Genomic DNA, 27,184 nt, shown 5'->3' with positions numbered 1-27,184 from the left:
AGCTGGGCTGGTGGCATGTGCCTATAATCCCGGGTACTTAGAAGGCTGAGTTGGGAGGATTATTGAGTCTGGGAGTTCACTTGCAGTGAGCCGTGATTGCACTACTGCACTCCAGCCTGGGTGACAGAGTGACAACACCCTGACTCAAATCAACAACAACAACAACAACAACAACAACCCACAAATACTTTAAAACTACTGTTCTACATCATGCCTTTCCATCTTGTATCTTAGAGTGTACTCTATGTTAAGACATTCTTAACAGTTGTACGGGACAGATGTACATCTTTTATTTACCCTGTTTGAGAAGGTTTCTGAGCCTGAAGCTCAATGGTATTTTAGGAAGCTTTTTTGAGCAGGGGGGCTCCAAGAGAACTAGAGGCAGAAAGACCAGTCAGCCAGCAATGTACAAATCCAGGAGCCTGGCAGGGCAAGTGGGGGTGGCCTGGAGTTCCAGCGCTGGCCGGAACTCCAGAGTGCTCAAGGCCACCGTGCTGTGGCCCCCTCTCTTGCCACCACTCCCTGGGGACTCATACCTTGGTGAGCGTGTCAGGGATGGAAGAGGTGGGAGAAGCAGGAAAATTCAAGACACACTTCTTTCCCAGGCAGCGACCGTGTAACTCGATGTCCTCATAAGGGTTCTCCTTCATTGGCGGATCTGTGTTCAAAGGCAATGTGTCAGAACCTGGGAACACTGAGGACATTTCCCTTTTCGAAACACTGAGGTCAGCATCTTGGCCTCTCCTGTCTCGGTCCCTGCTGTTTTGCCATCCATGCGCCCCTCCTCTTGGTAGCAGCCCCTGATTTCACTGGGTTACCTCTGTATCTCTTCATCTGTGGCCATGGGAGATTAACTCCATTCTCAGTTTCAGTGCTTTAGCTAATCTAGGTATCCCAAATCCCTGCCTCAGTGATCAGTTTAGGGAAGGGCTCATATTCTAAGCCTAAGGGGATATCACTGCATGGCCTTCCTGGGCTCCAAAGGTGAATAAGGGACCTCGGCTGGTCTAATGAGGGTGAACCTCAGGATTTCTGGTGGGACTTGCAGGATACAAGCTCTTCTCTCCACCAGGAAGATATGAATTCCAGGAAGCTGGTGGCAGCCACTGTGGGGATCCTGGGAAGCCTGCTGAGAATAAAACTAACCTGAGAGGTAAGAAATAGAGGAAGGAGGCTGGGTGTGGTGGCTTACACCTGTAATCCCAGAACTTGGGGAGGCTGAAGCGGGTCGATCACTTAAGCCTAGGAGTTTGAGACTAGCCTGGGCAACATGGGAAAACCCCGTCTCTACTAAACACACACACACACACACACACACACACACACACACACACACACACACACACACAAATTAGCCAAGTGTGGTGGTGGGTGCCTGTAATCCCAGCTACTTGGGAGGCTGAGGCAGGAGAATCGCATGAACCCGGGAGGCAGAGGCTGCAGTGAGTCGAGATTGTGCCATTGCACTCCTGGGCAACAGAGTGAGACTCCTGTCTCAAAAAAAGAAAGAAAGAAAATAAATGGAGGAAGGAAAAGCTAGTTTAGTTGTTTTCTGTTCCTTATAACTGAAGCATCCTCTTAGGTAGTCACTGCTAAGAGAAGTCCAGATCTCTCTCCCACTTCAGATCTGGGAATCCCGCTGCTTTGGCAGGAGCCCATCTCCAGCAGCCTGGACACATGCAATTCCAATTGCTTAGCTCAGTATCTGCCCTTCCTCAAACGTTCTATTTCCTCCTTCTGCAAGTTTTTTCTAGTATTGATGATTACATGCCCGCATGTCTGCGTATATCCACCCTACCTGCCCCTCACTTGCACACACATACGGGTTTCTCCCTTTTACCAGCTTGTTTCTTCTCCCAGCCCTCACCCCCACCATAAGCAGTTGGATTCGCCTTTCACTAAAACCATCAACCTCCCTGAAGATGACTGAACTCACCAAACTCTGAATCTGAGACCCGCTCTGAAATCTCAGAGGAAGCTTTGGAGCCCAAGTTACTTTTGAAATCACAGACATGCATTTAGTCTGTGTTCTGATGCCGTTAGTGCCACACTCTGACGGTTTCTGAAGGAGGCGCTGGTGTGTAGTGTTTTCTTTCATTCAGTAATCCCTGCAGTTGACCGAGCATCTGTCATAAGTGAGGGAGCTGACATACCATTCTCTCCAGTCCTTAACCTTGCAAGGGAGCTAGCTTCATTCTCATCATGCAGATGGGAGAACCGACGTTCAGAGACGTGAAGTCACCCGCTCAATGTCCTGCGGCCAATAGGCAGCAGAGCCAAGACGTGGTTCTGGATCTTCAGACTCTAGGCCCCACGCTTCTTGCTACGCCACGCTGCTACACTGCCTCCTTGGCCACGCATCACCAGCCAGTCTTCCCCCTCCAGCCCCAGAGTCTCTCACATATCCCGCGAGGCTCGCTCTCCCACCCCACCTGCCTGCTCTCTCATCCAAGTGCACAGGTGTCTTCGAGTGTCTCCATGTGTATTTCCAGCAGCCAGCCCCACTCTCCCTCCCCTTTCTCCCAGACAGATTCAGACCCACACACAGACGCTGTGGCCTCTTACCTAGAATGTCTTCATAGACGTTCTCCTCCGATAAAGTACGTGTCAGCCCCAGCTTAGTCTGCGCGTACCAGTCCACCCTGCTGCTCTCAGAGGAAGACTGCAGTAAATCTTCAAACTCATAGGACTTTCTGGAATGTGCAAGATGGGAGGAAAAAAACAAAGAATTTGAATCAAATTAGATTCAGAGAATATATTAATATATCCCCTCACCCAAATTTTCCTTTTCTAGGAAAAATTATTACCGAAATCAACTTCTTTTATTTTATTTCATTCTTAGAAAAACTATTACCAAAATCAACTTCTTTTATTTTATTTCATTTTTTGAGACAGAGGCTTGCTCTGTCGCCCGGGCTGGAGTGCAGCGGCGCCATCTTGGCTCACTGCAACCTCTGCTTCCTGGGTTCAAGCAATTCTTCTGCCTCAGCCTCCCAAGTAGCTGGGACTATAGGCATGCACTGCCATGCCTGGCTAGTTTTTGTATTCTTAGTAGAGACGAAGTTTCACCATGTTGGCCAGGCTGGTCTCAGGTGATCTGCTGACCTCAGGTGATCTGCCCGCCTTGGCCTCTGCAAGTGTTGGGATTACAGGCGTGAGCCACTGTGCCCGGCCTGAAATCAACTTCTTTTATTGTAAAAGGTGTGAAAATCCATGAATAAGAGGTGTGGCTTTTATGTGCAAGAATGTTCATGCTATTATGCTAAGTGAAAATAATAAAGTATATGTAAAAAAATACAATCCCAACTTTGTAAACAGACATATACATAGAAAATAAAAAAGGGGGCCAGGCGCAGTGGCTCACTCATATGGACAGGGACTGTCCATACTATTTTACAAATCACGACACTAAGTTTCAGCCCATTTATGTAGTTCATCCAAGACTAAAAGGCTTGTGAATAAAGATATGGAACAGTCCTTATTATAGTATAGATAGTCCCTGACTATCTTATTACAGTATAATCAGGGACTGTCTATGCCATAGGTACACAGCACCACGCCCTGCTAATTTTTGTACATTTTTGTAGAATGGGGTTTTGCCATGTTGCCTGGGTTGGTTTCAAACTCCTGACCTCAAGTGATCCTCCTGCCTGGGCCTCCCAAAATGCTGGGATTACAGGTTGGAGCCACTGTGCCCAACCCAAAATTACTACTCTTATCCCCCCTCCTTTTTTTTTTTGAGATGGATTCTCACACTGTTGCCCAGGCTGGAGTGCAGTGGCGTGATCTGGGCTCACTGCAACCTCTGCCTCCTGGGTTCAACTGATTCTCCTGCCTCAGTCTCCTGAGGAGCTAGGATTACAGGCATGCACCACCATGTCTGGCTAATTTTTGTATTTTTAGCAGAGACAAGGTTTCACCATGTTGGCCAGGTTGGTCTTGAACTCCTGACCCCAGGTGATCCACCTGCCTCAGCCTCTCAAAGTGCTAAGATTACAGGGGTGAGCCACTGCACGCGGCCTCTTACATACATTTTATCTATCAGAAGACAGAGGCATAGAGAGATTAGATAAATTGCTCCAGGTACATTCGGAAAAAGTGATGGAATCAGGGTCTGACTCCAGGAAGTCTGGTTGGAGACTGATGCTCTTAATGACACAAGGCATTATGTATGGAGAGCATTTATTTAAGTGAGGCACATCAGGAGGAAGCTGCATTCACAGGCTCCAAACTAAAACAGGCTGAATTTCAACAGTTTGTCGTTGGGAACCTGAACTAATTTTCCATGCAAAACTGCATTACACAGTGATAATCACATTACTGCATTACACAGTACTGTGCGATACCCAGGCAGACCCTCTATTTCCCTCACATAGTAAGTAATCTATGCTATGAGGAGATGCTATGAACCCTCACAGGGAAAAGGCGGACAGGAAAGGGCCATTTCACTGGGAGCCAGGCAGTTTCTCCCACTCTCAGGGCCAGGGTAGTAACCACCACCTACAGGTAAAGCCTTGACGGCCCAGAATTAGAGCATGACCCTGGCTGAGTTTGGCCTTTTCTTTGAGAGAGAGAAAGGGGCTGTAGCTGTGCCTTGCTTTGCCATGGTGAGAGCTCTATTTATTTTTAGAAACAGGGTTTCCCTCTGTTGCCCAGGCTGGAGTGCAGTGGTGCCACCATAGCTCACTGCAGCCTCAAACTACTGGGCTCAGGCAATCCTTGTCCCTCAGCTTCCTGAGTAGGTGAGACTGCAGTTGCATGCCACCATGACCGGCTAAGTTTTAATTTTTTGAGGAAATGGGGGTGTTGCTCTGCTGCCCAGGCTGGTCTCAAACTTATGGGCTCAAGCGATCCTCCAGTCTCAGCCTCCTTGTTGTCTGAGATTATAGTTCTGTTTTTATTTTTTAAAATCTCATTGGAAACAACATTTGTATAGGTCAAATTTCAAAATGATAAAGTACCTATGAAATAATGTCTGGATCTTTAAAATGTTTTCATAATAAGTGCCCTAACAACAAAAGATATTTGTACGGGTTAAAGGCTCTCCAAATCTCAGCAGACCGCTTGCTTATTTAAAGCACATGCAACGCAGGCCGGGCGCGGTGGCTCATGCCTGTAATTCCAGCACTTTGGGAGGCCAAGGCAGGCGGATCACTTGAGGTCAGGAGTTCATGACCAGCCTGGCCAACATGGTGAAACCTTGTCTCTACTAAAAATACAAAAATTAGCCGGGCATGGTGTTGTACCCCTGTAATCCCAGCTCCTCAGAAGGCTGAGGCAGGAGAATCACTTGAACCCGGGAGGTGGAGGTTGCAGTGAGCTGAGATTGCGCCACTGCACTCTAGCCTGGGCGACAGAGAGAGACTCTGTCTCAAAAAATAAAGTACATACATACATACATACATACATACATACATACATAGGTAAAACTAAAGCACATGTAATGCAAGCGGGAATCCGGATTATGTGTTGGGGTTTGTTGGGATGGGATTAGCCTTTATCCCAGTGGTTACTGTCAGACACCTGGGATTTCAAGACATAGTTTGAATGTTTTGTATAATCTTTCTATATTTCCAAGAACACGATGCTAATATAAGAGTTTGGGCCAGACACAGTGGCTCATGCCTGTAATCCCGGCACTTTGGGAGGCTGAGTCAGGAGGATTGTTTGAGACCAGGAGTTCAAGGCCAGTCTGGGCAACAAAGTAAGATCCCATCTCTACAAAAAATAACAATTACAAAAATTAACTGGGCGTGGTGGCATGTGCCTGAAGTCCCAACTACTTGGGAGGCTGAGGTGGGAGGATCCCTTGAGCCTAGAAGGTGAAGGTTGCAGTGAGCCGAGATCATGCCACTTGCACTCCAGCCTGGGTGAGAGAGTGAGACCTTGTTTCTGGAGAAAAAAAAAAAAAAGTCAGCCATGCTTTGCATTTGATTTCTGACACATAAAAGGTATCACTAGTCTAAACAGCATTAGAAAAGTCCAATTTGAAAACAATTAAAAACTCCCTTTAAAAAAATTAAGATGGCCGGGCGCGGTGGCTCAAGCCTGTAATCCCAGCACTTTGGGAGGCCGAGGCGGGTGGATCACGAGGTCAGGAGATCGAGACTATCCTGGCTAACACGGTGAAACCCCGTCTCTACTAAAAATACAAAAAACTAGCCGGGCGTGGTGGCGGGCGCCTGTAGTCTCAGCTACTCGGGAGGCTGAGGCGGGAGAATGGCATGAACCCGGGAGGCGGAGCTTGCAGTGAGCCGAGATCACGCCACTGCACTCCAGCCTGGGAGACACAGCGAGACTCCCTCTCAAAAAAAAAAAAAAAAAAAAAAAAAAAAAAAAAAAAAAATTAAGATGGGGGTAGGTGCAGTAGCTCACACCTATAATCCTAGCACTTTGGGAGGCCAAAGCAGGTGGACTGCTTGAGTTCAGGAGTTTCAGATCAGCTGGGCAACACAGCAAGACTCTGTCTCTATAAAAAATACAAAAATTAGCTGGGTGTGGTGGGGCACACCTATAGCCTCAGTTACTTGGGAGGCTGAGGTGGGAGGATCCCTTGAGCCAGGGAGTGGGAGGATGCAGTGAGCCAAAAGCAAGCCATGCATTCCAGCCACTGCACTCTCACTCATTTTGAGACAGAGCGAGACCCTGTTTCAAAATAAAAGATGGTTATTCACATTGCAAAACTAATTTGCAAAACAATTCATCAAAAGGTTTCTCAAATAGCAGCTCTATTTCTTGTATTTAAGTGTTGGTTTTCAGGTGACTAATTCCTATGCAGTAAGTCTGAAAGGCAAACAAATTAACATGAGGTCCAGTCCATTAGAAGATCAAGGAGAAGCCAGAAATCTTTACCTGCCCAGTTTCTAGAACTAGTGGGAAAATAGGATTCCAATTACAACATTGGATCTATCATTGTCATTTGTCAGTAACACATGCCAAAGCATTTAGAAAGTTAGCTCTTCCTAGCAGTTCTTTATTTTCTTTCTCTTTTCCTTCCTCCCTCCCTCCCTCCCCTCCCTTTCTCTTTCTTCTTTCTTTCTTCTCTCTCTCTTTTCTCTTTCTTTCTCCCCTTCCTTCCTTCCTTCCTTTCTTTCTTTCCTCCCTCCCTCCCTCCCTTCCTTCCTTTCTTTCTTTCTCTCTCCTTCCTTCCTTCTTCTCTTTCTTGCTTTCTTTCTTTTTCTCCTCTCCCTTCCCTTCCTTCCTTCTCTTTCTTTATTTCATTCTTCCTCTCTCTCGCTTTTTCTTTCTCCTCCCTTCCCTTCCCTCCCCACCCCTCTCCTCCCCTCCCCCTTCCTTCCCCTCCCCTTTCTTTTCTTTTCTTTTTTTTTTTGTGACAGAGTTTCCCTCTTGTCACCCAAGTTATTGTCACCTAGGTGCAATCTTGGCTCACTGCAGCCTCTGCACCCTGGGTTCAAGCAATTCTCCTACCTCAGCCTCCCAAGTAGCTGAGATTACAGGTGGCTGCCACCACGTCCGGCTAATTTTTTTTTTTTTTTTGAGACGGAGTCTCACTCTGTCGCCCAGGCTGGAGTGCAGTGGCGCAATGTTGGCTCACCGAAAGGTCCACCTCCTCAGTTCACACCATTCTCCTACCTCAGCCTCTCCAGTAGCTGGGACTACAGGCGCCCGCCACCATGCCCAGCTAATTTTTTTTTTAATTTTATTTTTAGTAGACACAGGGTTTCACTGTGTTAGCCAGGATGGTCTCGATCTCCTGACCTTGTGATCTGCCCACCTTAGCCTCCCAAAGTGCTGGGATTACAGGCATGAGCCACCGTGCCCAGCTAATTTTTTGTTTTTAGTAGAGACGGGGTTTCGCCATGTTGGGGAGGCTGGTCTCAAACTCCTGACCTCAGGTGATCCGCGCCCTGCCTTTTTTTTTTTTTTTTTTTTTTGAGAGAGTCTGGCTCTGTGGCCCAGGCCAGAAGGCAGTGGGGTGATCTCGGCTCACTGCAACCTCTGCCTCCAGGGTTCAAGTAATTCTCCTGCCTCAGCCTCCTGTGTAGCTGGGATTACAAGCAACTGCCACCATGCCTGGCTAATTTTTGCATTTTTCATAGCGATGGGGGGGTTTCACCATGTTGGCCAGGCTGGTCTTGAACTCCTGGGCTCAAGCAACCCACCCACCTCAGCCCCCCAAAGTGCTCGGATTACAGGTGTGAGCCACCATGCCCGGACCACCTAGCATTATTTCTATAGCCTACATAAATGTCAGGGACATCAGTCCTCCCCTTCTGAGGTTCAGGTAGGTGATCAGGCTCCCTGAAGAGGAGAAAGGTGATCACACTCATCCTCCAACCGCTAAGCTAATTCTGTTCTGTACAAATTTTTTTTTAACTTGAAAGTTTTAGTATCCTCATTTACACATTAACTTTGAGAGAAAGGAAACTGTGAAAGGTTAATGAATGATAACCACATCCAAACAGGCTTCTCTCTAATTTAAACGTGTTCAGCATTCATTCCACATCCTGCCTGCATGCTTAATAAGTAAACATGCGAATCACATTGCATTGTGCTCAAAGTGGGTGACACAAAGGCGAGAGGTCCCTGCCTTTGGGGAGCCCACAGCCTGGGAAAGGGGTGTAACTTCCACTCAGCCTCACTTTACTTCCCAGGTCCTCAAATGATCATTTGGTATTTGGTACTTCTGAGTTTCAGAGATGCTAGAATGAGCTGGTTGTTCCAAAGAACTTTGCTGAAGGGCATTATAACCTATGCAATAGCCAAATTTCAGCAACCAATGCCAAACACTGTGATTCTGAGTCGTATTTTGAATGTTCTTCACGACTTCTCCATATTTTTGTAAATGAAATCCTAACTTAGAGCTCCTTCTGTTTGGACAATGCACAAGAATCTCAAAGCTGAACTCGTAATCCCATTGCTTCTCCCTGATGAGAACCAGCTCCTTGCCCAGTGTTGCCATCCAGAGGTTTAGGTCTTAAACCTGGAAATCAGACTCCCAGCATCCCTCCCACTTACTGCCTATGTCTAACTAGTTAACCCAAGTTTTACCTCCAAAGCATCTCTTGAACCCACCCACTTCTCTCAGTCCCTAAGGCAGCTACACCACAGGGTAACCATAAGACCTCACTGTTCCTCCCCATCGCCTCTCCCCATCTGCCCACTGGTGCCCACCCAGTCTCCAGGCTGCTGCTAGGATGGTCTCTTAAACATGCAAATCTTATTGTTTTTTTCTTTTTTCTGAGACGGAGTTTCACTCTTGTTGCCCAGGCTGGGGTGCAACAGCGTGATCTAGGCTTCCTGCCACCTCCGCCTGCTGGGTTCAGGCGATTCTCCTGCCTTAGCCTCCCAAGTAGCTGGGATTACAGGTGCCTGCCATCCATGCCCGGCTAAATTTTTGTATATTTACCCAAAACGAGGTTTCACCATGTAGGCCAGGCTGGTCTTGAACTCCTGGCCTCAGGTGATCCACCCCACTCAGACTCCCAAAACGTTGGGATTACAAGCGTGAGCCCCTGCGCCCAGCCTTAAACGTGCAAATCTGATCATCTCTCTCCCCTTCTTAAAAATGTTCCCGTTTTCCATTGCCCTTAGGTAATAGGCCCAAATCCATACTGTGTGTACAGGTCCAGAAGGCTTTCAGGCCTCACCCCAGACCCTTGCTGGCCCCTCGGGCCACACTCCTGCCTTGCAGTTCCTCTGACATGATGCAGTCTTTCAGGGCTTTCACCTATTAGTTCACTCAAACTGAACGCCCACTCCCCACCCTCCTGCTGGCCTGAGCGTCACCTCCTCTTGATCCCGTCTGTTTCCCTGATAGGCTACACATCCCTACTGAATGTTCCCATGGCACCAGGATTCCTCACAGCGCTGACAGCAGTTATGATCACACCAGCTGTGTCCTTCTAACTATTACTGGTTTGCAAATCCTGTGAAGACAGAGTCTCTGTTTATCTTGCTCATTATTACATTCCTATGTCTTAACACTCAATAGGTACATGGTAAATATTTGTTGGTTGAATAAATGAATGAATATTTTATTTTATTATTTAGTTAGTTGTGTTCTGTTGCCAGGCTGGAGTGCAATGGTGCATCTCAGCTCACTGCAACCTCTGCCTTCCGGTTCAAGTGATTCTCCTGCCTCAGCCTCTCAAGTAGCTGGGACTACAAGCGCGCACCACCACACCTAGCTAATTTTTGTATTTTTAGTAGAGACGGGGTTTCACCATGTTGGTCAGGATGGTCTCCATCTCTTGAACTTGTCATCCACTTGCCTCAGCCTCCCAAAGTGCTGAGATTACAGGCGTGAGCTGAGATTACCGGCTGAGATTACCTTGCCGGGCCTATTTCATTTTTTGAGACGGAGTCTTGCTCTGTGCCCAGGCTAGAGTGCAGTTGCACGATTTCGGCTCATTGCAACCTCTGCTTCCTGGATTCATGTGATTCTCCTGCCTCAGCCTTCCAAATAGCTGGAATTGCAGGTGTGTGCCACCATGCCTGGCTAATTTTTGTATTTTTAGTAGAGACAGGGTTTCCCCACATTGGCCAGGCTGGTCTCAAACTCCCGACCTCAAGTGATCTGCCCACCTCGGCCTCCCAAAGTGCTGGGATTACAGGCGTGAGCCACCATGCCTGGCCCAGTGAATAAATATTTTAAAAGCTGGTTTTAAGTGCCACATTTACTGTTTATAATTTATCTCTACTTCAAGATTAAAAAAAAGCAGCTGTATTCTTGAGTTAATTTTTAGCAAATTGGTTTGAATCCATTTCCCCCAGGATTATTTTCATCTATGGATTAAAAAAGCTTGGCTACAGGTCAGGTGTGGTGGCTCACGCCTGTAATCCCAGCACTTTGGGAGGCTGAGGCAGGCGGATGACAAGGTCAAGAGATCGAGACCATCCTGACCATCATGGTGAAACCCCGTCTCTACTAAAAACACAAAAATTAGCTGGGCGTGGTGGCACGCGCTTGTAGTCCCAGCTACTTGAGAGGCCGAGGCAGGATAATCGCTTGAACCGGAAGGCAGAGGTTGCGGTGAGCTGAGATGCGCCATTGCACTCCAGCCTGGCGACAGAGCAGGTTTGAGTCTAGGAGTTCAAGACCAGCCTGCTGGGCAACATAGTAAAACCCTGCCTCTACGAAAGTACAAAAATTAGCTGGGTGTGGTGGCGTGTGCCTGTGGTCACAACTACTCCTGAGGCAGAGGTACGAGAATCGCTTGGCCCAGGAGGTGGAGGTTGCAGTGAGTCAATACTGAACCACTGCACTCCAGCCTGGGTGACAAAGCAAGACCCTGCTAAAAAAAAAAAAAAAAAAAAAAAGCTTGGCTAGCCTGGCACCTAGCAACCATTTATTTATTTATTTTTATTTTTTTATTTAATTTTATTTTTTTTTGAGACGGAGTCTCATTTTGTCGCCCAGGCTGGAGTGCAGTGGCGCAATCTTAGCTCACTGCAAGCTCCACCTCCCGGGTTTGCACCATTCTCCTGCCTCAGCCTCCTGAGCAGCTGGGATTACAGGTACGTGCCACCACGCCCAGCTAATTTTTGTATTTTTAGTAGAGACAGGGTTTCACCATGTTGGTCAGGCTGGTCTCGAACTCCTGACCTTGTGATCCACCCACCTCGGCCTTCCAAAGTGCTGGGATTACAGGCGTGAGCCACCACGCCCAGCCCCCTAGCAACCATTTAAAACATCATCCAGCTGGGTTGGAAACCAAGGATGCGCTGACTTCCATCATCCTCCTCCAGCTGCCAGAGTCTTTCTGCCTGTCTATCCTGAGTGGCCACAGGCAGCTCTTCCCCATGGCTCACCATACCCCAGGAAGGGCATTCCTACCCCCAGGTGCTCAGGGCAGGCGGCTAGGCAGGAGGAGGCTTCCGTTAGCTCTCAGCTTGCATTCTGTTATCAGGTAGCTCCTCCACTGTATACTAGGACCACTCACACGGTTTCTGCTTTTCTCTATCCTGGATTCAAACCCTAAATGTCAGAAGGAAAAACTATTTCTGTCCCCCATTGTGGCTAATGTCCAACAATTTGCACCTTTCAATGAGAAATGACATGAAAATCACTCTTGTAATGGACAACAGCAACCTTGGAAGAGCAAGCACCATCTCTCTGTTTTCCAGTGCAGCTTCTATTGAAATAAATGGCTTTACTAAACCAAGTTTCTCAGAAGCTTCCAGAGTAGCTTTTGCTCTAAACATCAACTAAATCGAACAATGTCCTCCTTTGAAGACTTGAAACACTCAGTTTTTAGACGTGGTAATTCCGAGTTGTCTCAGGGACGTCTTGCCGCCTGAGACGGACCACCGCTTGGCTGGTAAGTTAATTTTAACTGTTAAACCGGTGAGAGCCGAGGGCTGCTGCCCAGCCAGAGAGCTGTGGGGAATCCGTATCGGTCCCATAGAAGATGGAAATTATGGAATCAATAACAGCACAGTGTGATCTGGCAGCCATATAATGACTGAGGTTTCGTGTCCTCAAGAAGTTCTGAAAGTCTTACACTAAAGCCCCAAGGAAAGACCAAATCTATATGGTGCCAAAACAATCAGCTGAAAAGTTGAAATTTTGGTCAAGGCAGTTATTTGGTTTCATAAAGATCTACAAGCTGTCACATGACCAAGGTAAACAAAAATTTAAAAATCTGAATTCCAGTTAAGACATTTTGAGAATGTAGATACATGTGAACTCAGGATGCTGCTCACACTTAAAGAGTAGGAACTTTTCTTGTTATACGTTGGCCTTAAGGCATTCTTGCCAGAGCTATTAAATGTATGCCATAAAACACATAGAACCAAGTTAATGTTGCTGTAGGAACCTTATCTTTGGAATTTCCTGACATTTGAGGGTTTCTCATTTTCCATTTGAGGATTGAAGGCCTGAGTCCTTGCATTTAATTTCCTGGGGCTTTAGAGAAATGAAGAAAGAAGAGAGAAGACAGCAAATAGAGAGGGAGAGAGGAAAGGAGGGAAAAAGGAAGGAAAGAGAAGAGGAGAAAAGAAAAAAGAAGAGAGAGAAATGGGAAGAGAAAAAGAAAAATACGCTTTCTTAAACCGAGGCTCTGAAGCCACAGGTTTTACTCTTAAGGAGGTGAACTAATGGGCCTATGAAAATAAGCTGAGTACATTCTCTAAGGCACACACAGCCTGGCCATGAAATTCTAAACCCTCATAACCTCTAAATCCTTAATCATTTCTTTCTTCAACCTTGGTTTGGTTTTCCTCCCTCAGAGGGGGTGGTGCGTCTGCCAAATTCGTGGTACAGGCCTTTTTGTTTTTAAGAGATAGGACCACAGTAAAGAGCATACTTTATTTTTTTAAGAGTAGAAAGTGAACATCTTGCCCTAATCACCTCCATTGTACTATTTTAAACAAAATGAAAAACCCAAAGCCAAAATTGTTAAAACACAGCTGATGCAACCATATTCAAACTGGCCAAGAAAAATTTCATCTTTGGACTGAAATAAGTAACTTTAGCTGGTTATAAAGAAAATGCTGGAAGACTGAAAAGCACAGATGGTAGTTAAGAGAGAAAAGATAATGGGAATAACTGTTCCCCAGGTTGACTCGCCTGCCCAGTGATGACACAGATGAAGGATTCCAGTTTCCCAGAACCAACCTGTCCCTGGGGCTGTGGGGCCTCCTTGGAGGAACAGCCAGAAGGGGCGTGGAAGGGCTGCTGTGGGAAGCACTGGGCAGGAGCAGCAAAGTCATGGGAGTGCTCGGGGACCCGGGCTTTGGCAGTGGCTGGAGAAAGGATTTATTATTGGAGATGGATTCAGATTTTCTCAGAACATAAAGAAGGAAGCATCTAAGTTCTTCTCCAGACCTCACGTAACACTGACACTCAAACCTAGTAAAGGTAGTGCAATCATCCTGTATGTATTCTGTACAAAAAAAGATAGTGCAATAAAACCCAAGTATAGACCAGTCCAATTTATTTACTGATCCAAAAATCTTAAAATATTAGCAAATAAAATTCAGTAGTACATTAAAAGAATAATAAACCAGGCCCGAATGGGAGTTCATCCCCCACATTTAAGGATGGGTTAGTATTAAGATATAAATTCACTATGAATGGATCAGAGCAGAAGAATCATATGATCATCAGGAGTTTCTGAAAAGTACTTTAACAAAAATCTAATCTCTAATCCTAATTTTTAAAACTCTAAGTTAAAAAATAAATATAAAAGGACACTAACTTGATAATGTAAAAACATATCTCAAATAAGAGTGCCTGCGAGTGAAACTCTAGATGCATTACCATTAAAGTTAGGGGTGAAGTAGGGCAGCACACTGCTTTCAGCACTATGATTTAACACTGTTCGGAATTCTCAGCCAGTGCAATTTGGTATGAAAATTAGGTATAAATTAAAAAGAAAAAGGTAAAATGATGATTCTTTTAGACAATATGGTTATATTCATAGAAAGCCCAAGAGAATCAACTGACAGATTATTAGAAATGATAAGAAATTTAAGACGTCTTAAAATATATATATACACACACACACACACACAAAATAAGTAGTTTTCTTTTTTTCTTTTTTTTTTTTGAGACGGAGTCTCACGCTGTTGCCCAGGCTGGAGTGCAGTGGCGCGATCTCGGCTCACTGCAAGCTCCGCCTCCCGGGTTCCCGCCATTCTCCTGCCTCAGCCTCCTGAGTAGCTGGGACTACAGGCGCCCGCCACCGCGCCCGGCTAATTTTTTGTATTTTTAGTAGAGACAGGGTTTCACTGTGGTCTCGATCTCCTGACCTTGTGATCCGCCCGCCTCGGCCTCCCAAAGTGCTGGGATTACAGGCTTGAGCCACCGCGCCTGGCCCAGTAGTTTTCTTAAATACAAAGACCATATGAGAAAAAAGACTACATTAACCATTGCATTAAAAAGAGAAAAGACTTAGAAATAAACGTAGCAAATACACAGCATGCCAAATAATTATATATTAATAACAAAAACCCCCACATATTTTGTGTATGTGAAATTTGATAGTAATATTTAGAACATTCAGAAAAATACAGGCAGAAACGCTCAAGACATTTTTGGAAAAGATGAATAATAAGTAAATAAACAAATAAGAGGTTTATAATTACTAAAAAGGAGAGAGACAAAACGATTATTATTTTTTGCATATGAAATGATGTTATATATAGGAAATCCAAGAGGATCAATTATTAGCAACATTAATAAATTTCTATAAGCCCTGCTAGATATTAAAATATATTATGGGCTGGGCATGGGGTTCATGCCTGTAATCCCAGCACTTTGGGAGTCCAAGGCAGGAGATCATGTGAGGTCAGGGGTTCAAAACCAGCCTGGCCAACATGGTGAAACTCTGCCTCTACTAAAAATACAAAAAATTAGCCAGGCGTGGTGGTGTGCCCCTGTAATCTCAGCTACTTGGGAGGCTGAGGTGGGAGAATTGCTGGAACCCGGGAAGCAGAGGATGCAGTGAGCTGATATTGTGCCACCACACTCCAGCCTGGGTGATACAGCGAGACTCTATCTCAAAATAATAATAATTATAATAATAACAATAATAATAATAATACATTATGAATTTAAAATAAATAGTTTGGTACTGAAAAAGATATAGCCTGATTAATGAAACAGAATAGAGCCATAGAAAAATAAAACACTTAACACATATTGAAGAGGCTCTGTACTAAGTTTATGTTTACACATGTTAACTCATTCAATCTTCACAACAACTCTGTGAAGTGGTTACTATAATTATCACCATTTTACAGGTAGGTAAAATGAGGCCAACACAAATTTAGTGGCTTGTCCAATGTCCCACAGCTAGTAAGTAGTAAAACTAGTAATACTATATGCTCCTTATCACAGCATTATTTGTAAACTGGGAATAACTTATATATATTTACACATATATACACACATATATATGTAAATAAATTCTAGAATATGCAGGTTTTTTTCCCCCTTGAAGAGAACATAAGAAATTATGCTATTTACAGCCAAAAGAATCATCCTACATGACAGACCATGTTGAGTGGGGGGTGACAGGATTTAATTTATAGTTTATATTTTTAGAAGACTCCTCTAGCTGCTGAGGGAGGAATGTTCTGGGGGTGGGAGGTGAATCTAGGATGATTAAGATGGTAGCAGTGGAGGAGATATAGGCAGATTTGGGATAAATTAGGAGGCGGTATGTGGAAAAAGATAGGAATTGAAGATGACTTTTTAGGTTTGTGGCCTAAGCAGTTAAACAAAGGGTGAAGCCATTTAGTAGGATGACAATTATTGTAAGAGGAGGTGGTTACTGGCAGCCTGGATGGAGAATTTAGGTTTGGACATGTTAAGTACGAATGACAAGACAACCAAATGAAGATCTGAGCAGGAGATGACTACACAAACCTTAAGCTGGGAGAGGGAGCTGGGGCTGAATGCCTCAATCTGGGAATCATAAACATGACATTGACATTGAAAGCCATGGGACTGGATGAGATCATTTAGGGAGTGAGTGTAGACGGAGAAGAAAAGTCTCAGGTCTGGCCCTGGGTTGAGGTGGGGATAGGTTCGGGGTGTGCTCTGACAGACAGGAAAAAAGAATGGAACTCAGAGGAGCCAGAGAAACAGGACTTCCAGGGACGTGGGTGACCCAGAAGCCAAATGAAGGAAGTGTTTCAAGATGGAGCGAGTCAACAGGTGTTCCTCGAATACTGAGAGGGGCCAATTAAGAAAAGAACAAAGAACTTGCAATTGGATTTAGCAAGATGGAGGTTACTGGTGGCCTTGGGACAGGGTACTTTCAGGAACAGGTTCCCAAAGCTCAATGGAGTGCGTCAGGAGAAAATAGGAGGTGAAATGATGAAAGGGAGTATGACAACTATCCTGAGGAGATTGCTCTAAAGCTGGTTTCTAGATTAGTGGGTATCAAACCAAGTAGCATGTTACAGAAATGGACTAGAGATTAAGTTGCAAAATAGAAAAATTGTTTTCGAAGCACAGATTTTATTTTTAAGCATTAACATGCTTTATTATTTAATGTGTTATTTTAACATTATATTCACAGTGCGTGCATCCATATGTATAAATGAGGAAACTGAGGCTTCGAGAGGTTAAACAACTTGTTTAAGCTCACATAGATAGACACTGATCGGGCCAGTGTAGACTCCAGGCAGTGTGTTTCTAAAGCCCATACCAAGAAAAATTCAAGCACTGGTAGTTAGCATGGACTACTAGGTTGTAGACTGCCAGGGTTAACATGAGTCCTTCATTTAACTCTTGGTTACTGTCCCAATTTCAAGTCCTTATTACATCTAAAGGGTAATTTTTAAAAGCAAATACTCTTCTTTTTTGAGGACTGAGAACAAACACAAAATACATGCATCATGTACCAAGTTTCCAGGTTAATTAACAAAGTATCTTAAGCTGTGAACCATCTGGACTACAAGATCCATCAGTTTAATAAAACAAATAATTCAGCTGAGAACAGACAGTTACGATGGGACATAAACCACTGAGAGAGCCAGGTGGCAACGCTCTGCCCTGCCACACCGGCACCTACCTGTGGTCTGCACTGGATTTCTGTCTCCCAGTCCACAGTCTTCTATTCACAGAGGACGGCGGGGGAGAGGAGGGCAGAGGCGGGGGAGGTAGCGAGGGCAGAGGAGGCAGGTTTCTTTTCTCTTTCCTGAAGCCGATGCCAGGCTTCCCATCTTTGTCCCCTTCTCCGGCATGTTTGAACGTTCTCCGGGGTTTTGGCAGAGGGTTGATGAAGGGCTTTGTGGGGGAACCCTCCGAGCCCTTGTACACGTTCTCAAGGCTCCGGTCCCAGGGCCTTCTGCACGAGCCTTTCCTGTCCTCCACAGCCCCGGAGGCAGGCTCCCTGCCTTCCAGGTCGGAGGGGTGGACCCTCTGGCTGACTTCCGAGCCACTCCCGCCTCCCAGGTTCTCAGGAAGGGTGGGCCCCGCCTCTGCCTTTTCAGGTGGGCAGTGTGAGGAGTAACAAGTTCCTGGCAGCTGAGGATCCAGCCCTGCCGACCCATCCTTCAAAGCCTGCTCGAGTTTCTTGACCTGCTTCAGCACCGAGAGGTGATCGTTCTGAAAGCGTAGCTTGCCAAGTCTTGGCTCTCGGCCTCGGCTCCAGCTAGGATCCACTTCCCGGTCTGGCTGGCTTAGGTCTTGCCCCGGCTCTGGGTCCTGTCCCGCGACGTTCACTGCTCCTTTATTCCTCTGCTTCTCTGTGCTCTCTGTTCCTGGCCTCATTCCATTCTTAGCCTCTGTGACCTGAGTTCTCACCCCATCACTACTCCTCCTCTCCACCAGACAGGACGTCAGATAATCCCCCTGTGCATCTGCTCTCCTGCTGGGTGCAGGAGCGGGCACCTCTTTCTTCCCTTCCCATTCTGATATCTTGTCCTTTATGTTGAGGGACTTGTGCCGGGGTCCGGCTCTGGCAGATGAGCAAGGGTTCTGAACGCCTCCGAGCTGCTTCTTCCCAGCCCTGCTGGCCTCCGCAGCTGGGTCACTGATGATCATATCCAAGCTGAACATATCCATTCTCGACTCTAGCGTGAGGTTGCGGAGCCCTTCCGGGGGGCTCCTTCTGAAGCCCGACTCCTGATCAGTCTCTAGGAAAGGAATGGAGGACTTAAGCGATGCCTTCGAGGGTCTTTCTCAGTCCTTGGACCTTCCACCTTGACCCTGCACAAGAAAGACAAACACCAGGTGAGTGATTCTTATTGTTCTTGGCTGGTCACAGAGATTTGCTAGAACTTAGATATAAATGTTATATGAAAGTCACAAACCACAAACATTGAAATCCCTATTTAAAAAAAAAAAATCACTTTGTGGGCAGGGTGCGGTGGCTCGCGCCTGTAATCCCAGCACTTTGGGAGACTGAAGTGGGAGGATCACTTGATGCCAGGAGTTCAAAACCAGCCTGGGCAACATAACAAGACACCCATCTCTACAAAAATGTTTTTTAAACCATCAATTTGTGTTTTTCTTGGGGAGACAGCATGGTGAAATGAAGGAGCAATCAGGTTTTGGAGTCGAATAGGCTTGGGTTTAAATCCTAATTCAGCCACGTGACCTTAGGCAAGTTGTTTAAGTCCTCTAAACCTCAGTTTCCACCTCTGTAAAATGAAGATAATAATAATATAGGCCAGGCATTGTGGCTCATGCCTGTAATCCCAGCACTTTGGGAGGCCCAGGCAGGTGGATCACGAGGTCAGGAGTTTGAGACCAGCCTGGCTAACACGGTGAAACCCCATCTCTACTAAAAATACGAACATTAGCCGAGTGTGGTGGCAGGCCCTGTAATCCCAGCTACTCACTTAGGAGATTGAGGCAGGAGAATTGCTGGAACCCAGGAGGCAGAGATTGCAGTAAGCTGAGATTATATCACTGCACTCCAGCCTGGGTGACAGAGTGAGACTGTCTTAAAAATAAAAATAAAAATAAAATAGTAATTTCATGAGGTAAAAGATTACATACGCTGTTTTTCCTGCTTTTTGTATCTGCAGGCAGTTCTTTGCAATGACTATTTAAAAACTAAAACATCATCACACGTCATGAAGTTTGTGCTACCCCTGAACTTGACAAATTGTCTGATTCAAGTGGGCAAAGCCACAATGACTGGGTGCATCTGAACAGAGCCTCCTCGGGAATGGAGCCTCACTAGAGTGAGCTCTCCACGAGCCTTGCCACCAGAACAGGGATTGTTTTGTTATTTTGGCCTGTTGTGGCCAACTCTGCACCCCTAGCACCCAGAACAATGCCCAGGAGAGTTGGTGGTCAATAAATATCTGGTGCATGAATGAATGCGTGAATAAAGAGGCAGATTCAGACTTCACACTTGGCCTAGAAATGCACTGTCTAATAGAGTGGCCACCAGCCACACGTGACTATTTAACCTTAAATCCAATGAAATTCAAGCTTCAGTTCCTCAGTTACACCTGCCACATGTCAAGGACTCAGAAGCGCCACGTGGCTGATGGCTGCTGTACTGGATGGGGAAGAAGAATATTTCCATCACTGAAGATAGTTCTGGTCTAGAACGTATATGTAATGATATATGCTTCCAAATGTAATTTTAGGAGATTAGGTAATGCCATGAAGATATTAAAAATCATTTTGAAAGGAAAACATTTTTAGATTAGTCTAACAAAAATGAGAGTATTTGTGTTTTCCAATGCAAACATTCTTCCACCAGCAAAGACTGGGCACAGTGACTTTAGATGTGCCGACACTAGCTAACACCTCCTGGTGCCCATTTTCTGAATGTATAGATCTGACCGCATGGAAATTCTGAAACTCCAGTTAAGGTTCACTGTGAGGGATGAATAAATAGCAATTTCATGCATCCTGTTACTATTCAGCTTTCTATTCCAAAGGTTGTTTGTGTAAAGATCTCTTCCTCAATGGAGACATTAGCACATAAATTGCGCCACAGTTCTTGGTTGCACGGCATAAATTAGAAACTTGTGAAAATGCAAACACATTTTTTGGCAAACACATTTTCCTATTTTAAATATGGCTATCAAGGCAGAATTCCTTATTTAAATAAACAATTAAGGTTCAAAACAGTGTGTTTACAAAGAGAAAATATTTTTAAATTGTTCCGTCACCACTGGGAACATTAGCATGGATTCAGATTTTAGTCAGAATCAGTGTGTTATTTCACTGAGGGTTCAAAAGGCAGAAGTGATAGTCCTTGCTCTCACAGTGCTAGAGGCAAGATGGAGACAGAGACAGACACACACATTAAAAACACAACAATCCAGGTTAGTGCCTGTATGGGGATGACTGATGATCTACAACATGGTTATTAATGTCCTATGTGCTGTGAGGCACTATTGCCTAGTAGCTAAATACATGGGCTTTGGAATTGAGGGACTTGAGTCTTGAATCCTAAGTTTTTCATCTTCCTTCTGCAGACTGAAACCTTATGAGTCAGAGGCCACATTTATGTTGTTTACTGTGTCTGGTGCATAGCAACTAGTCAACAAATATTTATTCAATGAATGAATGAATTCATGAGTTAACATGTAATATGCCCAAAGTACAGCATACATTCTAAATCTCGGTATCAACAAATGGAAACTATTATTATTGTAAGTATCATAGTTATTGTCTAAGAGCCCAAACACATGGAGTGACGTCACAATCATGGAAACTCTGTCTGAAAACTCGAGAGGAACGAAGGATGGCTTGCTGCAAGCTCACACTGGATTTACAAAACTCATGCAACAGAGGCAAGGATGCCGCAACCGCCCTACGAGTCCCCAGGGACAGAGTTCCTGCTCCACGTGGTTGCCAGCCCAAGAGTTTCTAGAGTTCCTGTTTCCAGGATTCTCCCGTCCCGTAAGGGGTTCCAGCCTGGGGCGCAGAGCTGAGAACCCCTCAGTGGCTGCCAACTGCTTTGTGGAATGTGAGAGGATCGGAGAAAGGGCTCCATCTGGGGAGAAGGAAACAAGCACACTGATATTAGATGGGAAAACTGACTGTGGACAGGTACAGCTGCAAAGACTTAGGACTCAAACATACTTAAAATACCTGAACATCCTAGTAGTTAGAAAAATACACCTGGAATTGGAACGCATCATGGGGACAGGGCTAAAGTTGCCGGGGGATCATCCTCTCCACACACCGGCCATTAGGCAGACTCTCTCTTGACCACTTTGGCCTGAAGCCTTAAATGAGTGCAGTGCATGGAGACGGTCTGCAGGAGTCTCATTAGAATGACCTGGAAAAGAGCTCCTTAGCTCAAGGAAGTAGAATCGGTGAAGAAGGAAAGGTGGTAGGAGAGTAAGAAGCTGGGCCAGCGTAGTGTTCTTACTTGTCGGCCAATTTGTAGCTCAGGTTTTCAGTCTGGCTGTGGCTGCCCTTGGCCGGCCTGCACACTGTCATCATGTCAGCACCGAGGGGAGCTCCAGGTCGCCTGGGGGGATAGGGATGCACACCCAGTGAGCCACGACAGCAGGGCCTCCCTCAGAGGGCAGTAAATCTAGGCCCACACTCCAAACTATTTATCCCTGGTAGGTTCCACCCAGGAGCAGGGGGTGGAAAGAACACACAATTTGGAATCTCCGGCCTAGCAGGTAGAGCAAGGGTGCAATCCTGAGGTCCACCCGGATTCAGAACTCATGCCACCCTCTTTGTATGTATCTTTTTTGCTCATTTGTTTGTTTTTTGGAGACAGGGTCTGGCTCTGTTGCCCAGGCTGGAATGCAGTGGCATGCTCTCAGCTCACCACAACCTCTGCTGCCTGGGCTCAAGTGATTCTCATGCCGCAGCCTCCCCAGTAGCTGGGATTACAGGTGTGCACCACCACCCTTAGATAATGTTTGTATTTTTAGTAGAGATGGTTTTTCACCTTGTTGGCCAGGCTGGTCTTGAACTCCTGGCCTCAAGTGATCCGCCCGCCTTAGCCTCCTTAAGTACTGGAATTACAGGCGTGAGCCACTGCGCCTGGCCATCTTTGTATATATCTTTAAGTTCACCAAAAATTTTAAGAATACATACAAACTTAGAAAGCAAAACATAAACAACAACAAGACCCAATGCTTTTTCAGGCTCTCTAAGAACCACTGTGATGAGCTAATAGTCCCCAAAGAAGAAAGTAGTTGCCCTTTTATTTGACACAAGACATCAACCACACACCAAAGTGGAACTGTCTCCACAGGGATACTCTAGCCTTCTGCGAACCCTGACACTGGGTGTAAACCCACACTGCCCTTGTCTGCAGAGCCCCGCATGGGGAGCCCCCCCCCAGCTCCTCCAAACTGAGGAGGAAGAAACACCCAGTCACGAGGTCATCTGTCTGGTCTGAGGAACACCAGGAGATGATCTTGACAAGCCCAGGAATCCCACTGAGTTCCTTAAACCCCCCAAATAGCAAGGCCTGTGTGGACACCAAGGCAGCAGCCTCAGCTCAGAAGTAGCAGTCGAAGACTCTGGTGCCTGACCCCCATATAAACTGAAGTAACTGATTAAACTTCATTGCTTCATAGCAAGTCCCTCCAGAACTCTGTGGGAAGAAGTGTCTCCCAACACGAGCATAAATGGACATGGCTCAGGTGAAGGTGCTGGCAAGATGAGGCCCATCAGAGAAGGCCAACAGCATGGGCCACGCAGTCCTGTAAGGCAGGAACACCAGCTAGCTGGTCCTCCCTAGTGGAGGGGAGCCGCCTCCTTGACTACAGCTCAAGGCATATCAGGATACTGGGTATTCACATTACTTTTCCAGGGAAGCCCCCTCCCAGCTCCTTCTCCAGTTTCCAAGATTCCTACCCTATTTCCCAGGATGGTTTCCCTGTTAGGTGATGGGACGGCTGCCGGATGTCCTGGCCTGGGCATCCTCTCCCTCCAGAGAAATCAAAGGGCAGAACTTCAAGACATGCAGGTAGCTCTTGAGAACAAGGAGACAAAGGGAGGAAAGCCAGAGAGGAAGAGAAAAAGAAAAGGAGAGTGCACATGGGTAACAAACGAACAAGAGGGAGGCTGGAGAACCATGAGCTGAGGGAGCAAGGAAAGGAACAGACACGTCTGCCAACTGTGTGTGTGTGGGTGGACAGGAACATGGAGCTCTGGCCTGTCCATGGAGTTCAGCTGTCCCCCTACCCAGCAACTCAGCACCAGACATCGTAGGGCTTGATCTATGTTGTAACCAAGCCTACTTCTTTAAAGTAGCCGGGCCCCAGGGCTTGCCCTCCCATCATGCAGCATAGCCCTGAAAGGCCTTTCAGGGACAGGAAGGAACTCATTGTCCCTCTTACAAAGCTCCGCAGAGCTGAAAGCTTCTGGAGTCCCTCCACTTGGCTGGGCCCACAGACACTACTCTTCTGTCCAGCATCTGGCAGAGGCCCCAGTGGACGTCAGGGAGAACAGCCCCTCCCCACCACTGCCACCACCCTCCACGCAGACCAAACCCACAAGAATCCAACCTTGTTCCATATGAGCCAGCAGCTCTCTTCCAAGCTGGCATCCCCTTTCATTGGCACTAGGACAACGTGCCAGGCCGTGTGCAGGATGCACCGGAGGACTCAAAGATGAGTGAGACACAGTCTCTGCCGTCATCGACAGCACCAGGGCTGTGCCTGGGTCACAGTCAACTCTGTAACTCCTCCCATGCCCTCAAGAAAACAGTTTCCCTATAGTTCTCAGGAAGCACAGCTTTTCCAAAAGGAAAAACGTCCACTGTGTCTAATGCACAGAGATGCATGTGTGAACCTGGAGGTCAAAGATCACAAAAAGCAGTTAAACAACATGGTACTTAAGTGAACTCACTTCCCATCAGGGAGTAATAACTTCCAGCACGAAAACCACGATCTCTAGAGAAACGGCTGATGCCGTATACTGAGAAGCAAGTGCGGGGGCTTCAGAGGCTGGCACTGAGGGGGCATAGAATCCCCCTGCACACTCAGCAATCAATCCATCAGCATTTCTGAATTCACAAAAATATTAAAAATGCTGCTATAAAAAATTGACCTTTCCCTTTTTGTCTCTGATGATTAGCAATTGTTAACTGGCTGGGCACGGTAGCTCACACCTGTAATTCCAGCACTTCTGGAGGTTGCGGTGGGCTGATCACTCGAGCTCAGGAGATTGAAACCAGCCTGGGCAACATGGCAAAACACCGTCTCTACAAAAACACAAAACCTAACCGGGTGTGGTGGTGCATGCCTGCAGTCCCAGCTACTTGGGAGGCTGAGGTGGGAGGATCTCTTGAGCCCAGCAGATGGAGGTTGCAGTGAGCTGAGACTGCACCATTGCACTCCAGTCCAGGTGACAGAGTGAGACCCTGTGTCAAAAAAAAAAAAACAAAAAACCAAAAACCATTAATTAAGTAACGAACCCAGCTGAATTTGCTAGTTGGGAGTGCTCTGTGACTTAAAATACCATGATAAACTTCATTATCACTTTACAGGTCCGGGATTGTGAGATAGAACTATTTTCCAAAGTGTGGTCCATGGGGGATTAGTTCCAGTCAATCTGGGGACCCTGTCAGACATGCAGATTCCTGGGCGCCTCTCCAATGTACCAAGACGTACCAAAGCGAACTGTCTGAGGGCTGCTCTGGAATCGGCATTTAAATATGGTAAATCAAAGGCCATAGAGGCCAATGTCCTGGCCTGGGCATCTCTCACTCCCAAGAAATCAAAGGTCTGGGCTTCAAGACAGCTTGAGTTTTTACACAATCCAAGGTTCCTTATTTCTTTTTAGGCAATTTGGTCTTGTGATCCAAGTAGACTATATTCCAAGAGAGATAATGGAATGATTGATAGTAATAACACATTTTCCCACTCAACTGCTTTCCATAAAAATAGAACTTTCTATTAACCAGATGGGCTTATTATTAATAATTTTAATTAGACTGGCTGTGCATGGTGGCTCATGCCTGCAATCTCAGCACTTTGGGAGGCCAAGGCGGGCGGATTACTTGTGGTCAGGAGTTTGAGACCAGCCTGGCCAACATGGGGAAATGCTGTCTCTATTAAAAATACAAAAATTAGGTGGGCGTGGTGGTGGGCGCTTGTAATCCCAGCTACTGGGGAGGCTGAGGCAGAAGAATCGCTTGAACCCGGGAGGCAGAGGTTGCAGTGAGCCGAGATCGCCCCACTGCACTCCAGCCTGGGCAACAAAGCGAGACTCTTTTTTGAGACTCTGTCTCAAAACAAAAAAAAATTAGACTAAAAAGTCATACAAAATTTTGAAGCTAGCTGATGAGTACACAAGAGTTCATGTAATTTTTGTAGGCTTGAACATTTCTGTAAGTTTCAGAAACTAAGTCCTACAAGCTGAAGAAACGTATTTTTAAAATTCTAACATCTATAGCTGATGATGTTTATCAACCCAGTCCATAATCTAACCCTGTTGTTCCTCTTGCTGAAGTGAATACTGTAAAATCTTTTCTTGGCTCAAAAATTTTGTTTGGCCATTGACATGATGTTGACTGGAGGGTTCAGAAGTTAAGAAGCTGGGTGGGACTGGTCTGAAGGCAGTGAGTCAACTCAATTGATTATTCACAGTCAGTTATGCATCCAACTCCTTATTCTACTCTTCCCCTCTCTTCCCCTCTTCTCACTACTGCATTTGACTAGTATCTTTGTGGGATTTTTTCAAGTATTCTTTTTTTTTTTTTTTTGGAGACAGGGTCTCGCCCTGTCACCCAGGCTGGAGTGTGAGCCTGATAGAAATGCTCTAAAATTTCATAGTGGTGATAGTTGCACAATACGGTGAATACACCACAAGCCACTGAACTGTACAGTTTAAGATGGTGAACGTTGGCTGGGCGCGGTGGCTCACGTCTGTAATCCCAGCATTTTGGGAGGCAGAGGCAGGTGGATCACCTGAGGTCAGGAGTTCGAGACCAGCCTGACCAACATGGTGAAACCCCGTCTCTACTAAAAATACAAAAAATTAGCCGGGTATTGTGGCACATGCCTGTAATCCCAGCTTCTTGGGAGGCTGAGGCAAGAGCATCACTTGAACCCAGGAGGAGGAGATTGCCATGAGCCAAGATTGCGCCATTGCACTCCAGCCTGGTTGACAGAGTGAAACTCTGTCTCAAGAAAGAAAAGGAAAAAAGAAAAAGATGGTAAATGTTATGTGCATTCTATCTCAGTGGAAATAAATTATGTAAGTACAGTGTATATTCCGTGAAAAAAATAAGATACATGCACAGGGGAAGAGGTAGAGTGAGGAATAAAATCCACACAATTATAATTTCCCAGTGCCCTTTACTAATCTAAACTTGATATGTTAGCTCTGAACCATAAGTAAATATGTATTATATATAACTGGACACCAAAAGCGTAATATTTGTTATACTAATTTTTTTTTTTTTTTGAGACAGAGTCTTGCTCTGTTGCCCAATCTGGAGCGCAATGGTACAATCTCAGCTCGCTGCAACCTCCACCTCCTGGGTTCAAGCGATTCTCCTGCCTCAGCCTCCCAAGTTGCTAGAATTACGGCATGTACCACCACACCTGGCTAATTTTTGTATTTTTGGTAGAGATAGGATTTCACCATATTGGCCAGGCTGGTCTTGAACTCCTGACCTCAAGTGATCCACCCACCTCGGCCTCCCAAAGTGCTAGGATTACAGGCGTGAATCACCGCGTCCAGCCCTGTTAAACTAAATTTAAAAATAAGGTTTAGGGCCAGGTGCAGTGGCTTACACCTGTAATCCCAGCACTTTGGGAGGCTGAGGTGGGTGGATTACCTGAGGTCGGGAGTCCGAGACCACCT

General features: G+C 46.0%; 1 protein-coding gene across 3 annotated transcripts in view; it reads right to left on the bottom strand.

Moving 5' to 3' along the window:
- Positions 1–27,184, bottom strand: part of LOC105471279 (DENN domain containing 2A) — a 126,591-nt gene that overhangs the window by 72,181 nt on the left and 27,226 nt on the right. For 2 of the 3 annotated variants that reach the window (XM_071094367.1, XM_011723661.3), the window contains exons 1-3: positions 17,493–18,487; positions 2,566–2,693; positions 537–658 (exon numbers count right to left, since the gene is read on the bottom strand). In XM_071094367.1, coding sequence (XP_070950468.1) covers positions 537–658; positions 2,566–2,693; positions 17,493–18,487 — 1,245 coding nt within the window. Of the gene's footprint in view, positions 1–536; positions 659–2,565; positions 2,694–17,492; positions 18,632–27,184 lie in introns of those variants that run through there. The other variant, XM_011723658.2, reaches the window with a different exon arrangement.

Source organism: Macaca nemestrina, chromosome 4, assembly GCF_043159975.1.
Source record: "Macaca nemestrina isolate mMacNem1 chromosome 4, mMacNem.hap1, whole genome shotgun sequence".
Lineage (NCBI taxonomy): Eukaryota > Metazoa > Chordata > Mammalia > Primates > Cercopithecidae > Macaca > Macaca nemestrina.
The sequence above is the reverse complement of the archived record's forward strand: the minus strand, read 5'-3'. Positions and strand labels throughout refer to the sequence as shown.